Source organism: Monodelphis domestica, chromosome 6 (genome assembly GCF_027887165.1).
Source record: "Monodelphis domestica isolate mMonDom1 chromosome 6, mMonDom1.pri, whole genome shotgun sequence".
Taxonomy (NCBI): domain Eukaryota; kingdom Metazoa; phylum Chordata; class Mammalia; order Didelphimorphia; family Didelphidae; genus Monodelphis; species Monodelphis domestica.
In genome coordinates this window covers 21,139,882-21,148,075 of record NC_077232.1, presented here as the reverse complement: position 1 = coordinate 21,148,075, position 8,194 = coordinate 21,139,882, and the positions used below count along the sequence as shown (strand labels likewise).

The 8,194-nt window shown below is 39.3% G+C and overlaps 1 protein-coding gene across 1 annotated transcript; it reads right to left on the bottom strand.

Annotated features, from left to right (window-relative positions):
* Nucleotides 1-4,787: 4,787 nt before the first annotated feature.
* On the bottom strand, nt 4,788-5,739 carry LOC100024976 (olfactory receptor 5G3). Its single transcript, XM_056801750.1, has one exon. The coding sequence runs from the start codon at nt 5,731-5,733 to the stop codon at nt 4,789-4,791; it is 945 nt and encodes a 314-aa protein (XP_056657728.1). The 5' UTR covers nt 5,734-5,739; the 3' UTR covers nt 4,788.
* Between the last annotated feature and the right edge of the window lie 2,455 nt (nt 5,740-8,194).

Here is an 8,194-nt window from a genome sequence, read left to right as displayed (position 1 = left end):
GATATGAAGTCCAAAGATTTGAGTTCTAATCCTGTCTCAGCTCTTCTGATTGAGCAGCTGGGGCAAATCACTTTCATTTAACGTCTCACATTCCCCAGTGACTCTGTCAAGGCATTGTGACCTGATGGGTCCCAGAAAGGAAAGGGCAAAAGTCAAAGAGTTTGTGGTCTGAAAGGGAATTTCAGAATTCGAGATTTTGAAAATGGAGTAAATATAAGGAATGACAAGAAACCAGGGTGCAGTGAATATTGCGAAGTAAAAAAGAGCTGAAAGTCACTGAAATTGAGGAAGCCAATGGGTCTCAATGGGCTTCTTAAAGGGGATTTTGTCATACTTAACTAAGATAATAAAGCAAAGAATGGGAAAAAAAACATAATTAGCAAGCAAGCCGGAAAATGGTTTATTATAAGGTAAAGGATGTGAAAGGAGTAGAGAGTTTAGGTGAAAGACAGATTAATAACATGAGGGACAAGTTTCCTGATTTCAGTTCTTCACTCCAAAGAATGGAAGGAGGGACTCTCTGAGGGAGGATTACACAATGCGGATGATATCAGGATTAAGGTATGATTCTAATAAGGACCTAAAAAACAAGAAATATTTCTGGAAAAGATGGAAGACATAGCCAAGTTTGCTCACAAATAGCCAATATGTATCTATTGCTGACAGTCTGAAATGCATTTCATTTGATCTTGACACTTTCCTGTAGGTGCTGGTGTTACCCCTATTTAATGGATGAGGAAATAGGCTTAGTAAACACTGCTCGATATGTCTGCAAACAAGGGAAACCTTTCCTCTGTATTATTTGACCAGGGGTCATCCATTCTGACTTCCTTTGGATAGGTAAGTGGGAAGAAGCTTAGTGACTTCTTGTCTGCATCGCTGTCTCCTTTGAGTAAGAGCTTAGCCTTTCTGCTACACTGTGGTGTGGTTCAGGTCTGTGTGGCTCTTTGTGACCCATTTGGAGCTTGGGGAAAGGATACTGAAATGGTTTGTCATTCCCTTCTCCAGGTCATTTTATAGATTAGAAAACTGGGAAAACAGAGTTATGTCGTTTGGCTAAGGTCACCCAGCTGGTAAGTGTCTGAAACTGGATTTAACTCAAGTCTTCTTGATTCCAGGTTCCATCCACCACCCCACCAGGGTGCCCACTTCCCTGTGTAGGGGAGACTAAGTCATTTAAACAGCATTTACTCTCATCAACCCAGCCTGTTACAACATATTGAGCCAACGTCCAAGCTGTCCATCTTCTGGCCTTCTGGTGAAACTGCAGTGCCACAGACCCTCACCACCACAATTGCTATTCCCAAACTGATTGTAAGCTTCTCATACTTGGTTTTCTAATTCTCTAATTTACTAATAAATTTAAACATTTTTACGGGTAAAAAAAAAGAAGAAGAAGAAAACATTGCTTCGATCCTTCTCCTCCAATTTCCACGTATTTGTGCATTTTCTGCCTGCTCTCACGTGGGCTCAATTCATGAAATATATCTGGGTGGTCACACATTTACCCCAGTCCAGAGTGCCAGGGTTTATGGGTAGTACTGATGAGTGTGTTCGAGTCCTTCCTAGTTAACAAACAACTTTGATTGTTCCAGAGTAGCCCAGATATTGTGAGGGGTAGGCCAAATACCCAAAGTTTCATTCCTGGAGAAAGCTAGCCCCCAGCAAAACCAGGACCTTCGTGATGAAGTTTTCCCTTCCATAGGTTGCTACGGCTAATCTGACCCCTCAAATATACCATCAGTACCCTAGCCTGTCTTTATACAGGAGGGTATTGATAAACATCAATCACACATCCAGAAGAACTTAAGAACCTTTGCTATGAAGAGTTAAGGGTTTATTTATTTAATTAAAACCCTTACCTTCCATCTTGGAGTCAATGCTGTGTATTGGTTCCAAGGCAGAAGAGTAGTAAGGGCTAGGCAATAGGGGTCAAGTGACTTGTCCAGGGTCACACAGCTGGGAAGTGTCTGAGGCCAGATTTGAAACTAGGACCTCCCATCTTTAGGCCTGATTCTCAATCCACTTAGCTACCCAGCTGCCCCCCAGTTAAGGATTTATTGGTTCTATGTTCAAATTTTATTTTCAAAGCATTTTGCTTTAGTCGTTTGGAGACTGTGGCTGGTTTGGGAAGGCTTAGTGGGACGCGAAATGTTTGGATTATTCAATGGTTGCTCTCCTCTCATCATTTACCTCTGACACCACCAAATCAAAATGATGGTTTTCATGAAAGAAGGGGATAAAAGGAAAATAAAGCAACAGAATAAAATACAGAATTCGTAGATATGCACAAAAGTAACTGAACAAGAGGGTAGCTGGGTAGCCTAGCAGTTAGAGAGCCAGGACTGGAGCTGAGAGGTTCTGAGTTCAAATATGGCCTCAGACACTTCTGAGCTACATATAATCCTGACCAAGCTATTTATTCCCCATTGCTTAGTCCTCGTTGCTCTTCTGCCTTACGATCAATATTGATTCTAAGGCAAAAGATATGAATTAAAAAAGAAAAACAACGGAACAAAATTAAATCCCTACAAAGAAGGCTCTGAAATATTAGGCAGAACTAGTTGTGAATGAGTGTGGCCACTGACTGTCACTTTAAAAGATTACCTCTTGAAACAATACAAAGAGCACTAGATCTGAAGATAGAAGACTTTTGTCCCAATCTTGACTATGGGATGCTGAATAAATAACTTAATTTCTGTTTTCTAGGCCTTGGCTTCTTCACATGTAAAAGAGGGGGAGGGCAAATATTTTTTCTTATTTCCTAAGATCCTTTCTAATAGAGTCCAAAATTAACAACATAAATTGTAGTATTAATTGATGGCTGAAAATTGATAAGTCCACCTAATAAGCCAAGAACTATTTTTTAAGTTTATAGAACTTCTGATAGACTGGTTCCTTTATGGTTCTTTTTGAGAATGTTTTTAAAGGCATAAAATACAAATGAATTATAAAAGAAACAAATTATATTTAAATGGTTTCCAAAATGTATTTTTAAAAAGAAAAACACAAGTTCATAGGTCCCAGGTTCAGAACACTTTAATGCTTTTATCTGAACGAAAAATACATTCATGAACACATACTACATGCAAAACATCTTGATAAGGAGCCTGGAATACAAAGAAAAAATTAATAATTCTCCACTGTCAAAGAACTGACATTCCAATGGCCGAGGGTAGAGGAGAAAGAAAGCAAACAGAAAGTTTTATGTGAAGTCAAATAGAAAAATTGCAGAATCTTTAGCAAAAGAGATGTCAATACAATTTCTATTGTGTCATTTCCATTCATATTTCAAAGGAATTTTGAGGCAAGTGCATTTTTCCGGGTCTTTGGATATTTCTTAAGTTCCCATGGAAGTAATTGATAGGCTTTATCTTCCACGCATGAGGCCTACAACAGCTGTCCTGGAAGATGAGCCAATAACTAGGGGTAAATTGGTCATATCATTGGTAGCAAGGAATGCAGGTCTGCACTCCATAGTGATTTGTGCTCTCAATTATGGCTCCAGTGACTGTGATCAAAGGTCAACCTATAGACATGAAGGTACTGCTGTTCACAAGGCCCTTTCAATATGTATATATAGATACAGAGAAATGTCTATATCTATATCTATGTGTCTATATATGTATATATCAATCTATCATATCTAACAAAAGACATAGACAGACTAACAGACAGATAAGAGAGAGAGACAGAGACAGAAAGACAGAGAGGCAGAAGGAGGGATGATGGAGGGAGGAATGGAGGGAGGGGAAGGGAGAAAGGAGAGAGGGAGAGGGGGAGGGAGGGAGGAGAGGGGGCGGAAGAAGGGAGGGAGGGAGAGAAATCCATAAGGCCAAGAGATCCCATTAGAAATATTACAGGGCATATCTGCTTCTTCATTCTACATACTTCTCCATACCACCACTTAGAAACGACTTCATAGTCAGAGAATGGATCTTCATCCAAAAAATGTCATGAGTGGACCACCTCACACCTAGCAGATTCACCAATATGGGAGCAAAGGAAATAACTGTTGGAGATTTGGTAAAATTGGGACACTAATGCATTGCTAGTAGAGTTATGAATTAATTCAACCATTCTGGAGGATAATTTGGAATTATGCCCAAAGGGATTTAAAAGATTGCCTACCTTTTAATCCAGTCATACCACTGCTGAGTTTGAACCCAAAAGATATAAAGAAAAAGGCATGTACAAAAATATTCATAGCCACCCTCTTTGTGGTGGCAAAAAAAATGGAAAATGAGGGGATGCCCTCTTATTGGGGAATGGCTGAACAAATTGTGGTATCTGTTGTTGATGGAATTTGTGCTCAAATGAATAATAAAGCAGAGGAATACCAGGGGAACTGGAATGACCTCCAGGAACTGATGCAAAGTGAAAGGAGCAGAACCAGGAAAACATTATACACAGAGACTGATACACTGTGGTACAATCAAATGTAAGTGACTTTGCTACTAGCAGCAATTCAACGACGCACGACAATCCAGAGGGACTTATGAGAAAGAACACTGTCCCCATCCAGAGAAAGAATTTTGGGAGCAGAATGAAGAAGAAAAATATAAGATCAATTACGTGGTTCAATGTGGATATGATAGGGGTTTTGGCTTTAAAAGATAACTCTACTGCAAATATAAATAACACGAACAATGATACATGTATAACCCAGTGGAATTGCTTGTAAATTCTGGGAATAGGGAGGGAAGAAGGGTGGGAAAAAATCATGAATCATGTAACCATGGAAAACTATTCTAAATAAATAAATAATATCATGAATGGAGCTCATTTTTATTTACCCAAAGAATTTTTTTTCCTTTCTAACGTCCTTCTGAATGCATTTTTCACCTCCTTGTTTCTCAAGCTATAGATGAGGGGATTCAACATGGGAATCACTGCTGTGTAGAACACAGATACAACCTTATTAAGGTCCAGGGAGAAGCTGGCACTGGGTCTTACATAAATAAAGAAAAGGGTCCCATACAAGATGCTGACAGCAGTCAGGTGTGAGGAGCAGGTGGAAAAGGCCTTGGACCTTCCTTCAGCAGAGCGGATCCTGAGGATGGCCAAAAGGATATATATGTAGGAAATTAGAATAGTCAGACCACTGAAGACTCCCACACCTCCAGCCATGATGAGAAGGACTAACTCATTGAGGTGGGTGTCAGTACATGCAAGAGAGTGCAAAGGTGATATATCACAGAAGAAATGATTGATGACATTCTGGCCACAAAAGGGCAATTGGAAAGTTAAGACAGTATGAGTCATAGAGTTTAGAAGGCCCATGATGTAAGGCCCAACTACCAGATGGATGCAGACACTCTGAGACATGACAACGGTATAGAGTAATGGGTTGCAGATTGCTATATACCGATCATATGCCATTGCAGCTAAAAGGAAACACTCGGTGGTCACAAAGAGTCCAAAGAACCACATCTGTGCCGAACAGCCTAGGAAAGAAATGGTTTTCTTCTCTACAAAGAAGTCGGCCAACATTTTGGGGGCAATAGTAGACGAAGAGCAAATATCTACAAAGGACAAGTGGCGGAGAAAAAAGTACATGGGGGTGTGAAGCTGGGAGTCTATCCATATCAAGACGATCATACCCAAGTTCCCAAAGACAGTGATGAGATAGAAAAACAGAAACATGAGAAAGAGGAGAACCTGTTGCTGGAGATGTTCTGTAAATCCGACGAAAACAAATTCAGTCACCACGGTTTGATTCTTAGCTTCCATTATATGCTATCATCTGATAAAAGAAAAAAGACTAGTTTTATTACTGAATTATCTAGAATGTTCTTCTCTCCTATCTTATAGTATCCTTAGTTTCAACCAAAGTACATCTGTCAGTGCTTCCTTCCTCATGAAGATACCTTTATAAGAATTTTTCCCTTGTTTTCAATAGGGAAGAGAGAGGAGTAATAATGTTGCTGTCCAACTGTCCAAGAGAGAGAGAGAGAGAGAGAGAGAGAGAGAGAGAGAGAGAGAGAGAGAGAGAGAGAGAGAGAGGAAGGGAGGGAGAGAGAGAGAGAGAGAGAGAGAGAGAGAGAGAGAGAGAGAGAGAGAGAGAGAGAGAGAGAGAGGAAGGGAGGGAGAGAGAAATGACAGTGGTCTATTCACAGAAAAATATGAAAGGAAATACATGTGGAAGCCCAGATGAAGGGGACAATCATGAAATAATGAGTTGAATTTTTATTGCAAAGTGTTTTTGTTTTAATAAAGCAGGATGGAATGGAGAATTATGGTTTAATAAATAATCAACTTTTAATCTTCTACTTTGTATGTAGAATGATCATTTTGTTTTAGAATTGAAATTTTTAAAATGTTTTACAGTAATAAAAGAAATGTCCTGGTATAAAATATTCATATTTTGCATAGTTTATTTGTCGCCTTTGAGGAAAAGCAGCCTTCTCTCATTATGACTAGCACATTTTCTTTATCCATTGTTGTCCCAGAGTACAAGGCAATCTAGGAGTATGTTCAGATATTTCCTCATTAATTATTAAAATTGCAACCTCTCTCATTAATCAATTATTATTATTATTGAAGTTGGCCAATTTATTACATGGTATTTCTGAAATACACTGGATAATCCTCTTATTCCATGAACTTTTGGTCATCTCTCTCTCTCTCTCTCTCTTTCTCTCTCCCTCTCCTCTGTCTATATATATGTGTGTGTGTGAGCACATATAATATAAATATACACATAAAATATACATAAGTATTGTGTAAAACATTGAAATTTCATGACAAATCAACATCATGATCTATAGAATTTATGCAGAGGGTAACAAATAATAAAATAATATGAATAATTATTTATGATGAATCCACTCTGAGAAAAATCACAGCCAAAGTTCTCCCTAACCATTAATACTATTTCTGACTTCTCCTTAATTTCAGAAATTCAGACATTGATGTTCTCAGGACATCAACAGACGAGTGAAATCTCTTTTGACTTCTAGGTGGCCTAATGGATGGTTTCCTAGTTCTGGAATCAGGAAGAGCTGAGTTTGAAACTTTCCTCAGGCTAAGTGACCTTGGCCAAGTCATTTACTGTCCATCTCCCTCACTATCCTCATCTATAAAAATGGAGATAATAGTACCACTGTGAGTATAAAATGAGATGATATTTGTAAAACTCGTTGCAAACTTTACAGCACTATCTAAATACTAGCATATATTAGTAATAATAGCATCAAGGATTTTTGACACATTTCTTGACAAGAGGATGGTTAAAATCAACTCTCTCAAAACTGTTATTAGGCCACTCCTTGTGCTCTATCCTCTTATCATCTCTCTGCAGCCATCACAATGAACATTCTCTTCAGGATCTTGGTTAAGCCCTCCATGTGCTCACAGACTCCTCAAAGAAGAAAAGTTAAGCCATAATGGTTCATTATGTTCAATTGAGCTTCCAAAGATAGTCATAGGAGTTTTATTCTCTGTGGGAAAAGCTATAGGAAAACTGGATCCCCGTTACGGCAGGCAAACTCCAACGGTAGGACGAGGAACCCTTTGAGAGCCCTAATTTATTTTTGCTTTGTGTCCTCAGGACCAAGCAGAGTGTTTTATACATCCTCAGCACTTCATCCATATTTATTGAACCCGACTAAATAAAGCAGTTACTAATGCTTGCTGCCTTGGGTCATAAAGTGACCTCAAGTGCTTTGAGTTTTGTTCCTTTCCCCCATTTCCTACATACCTTCTTTGGCAGACATTTCAGGTAGGGGGAGGACCTGTTTTATCAGCTGACTTGGGAAGGTGCATAATGGTGCCTCTGTATCGGTACACATGTGCAGTGACTTGTCTCCATTAGGGCAGCGAGAGGTGGCCAGTAATGGGAACGTCCCAGAACCCAAACCGAATCAACAACTTAGAACAAGTTCTTCCTAGAATGTAAAAGGAATGAGGTTATCAGTGGGCATTGGGAGGTCATCAAAAGAATGGAGATACTAAAAGGAACTGGGAGTCCCAGAGCCCTCTATCCCCTTTAGTGCTCTCCTTCGAGATCCAGTCATTTGTGCAGAAATCTTTTTCTATCACCTCTCCATTTGCCCTTCTTCGCCTAAACCAGAAAGAGGATATAAATTGGCTGTTAGGATTAAGCCAGACTTCAGTTCTACGACTGATGCATCATTAGAAAGAGAAAGATGTCAACTCAGTGGGGTGGATTGAGCATAAGCTCTTACTACCC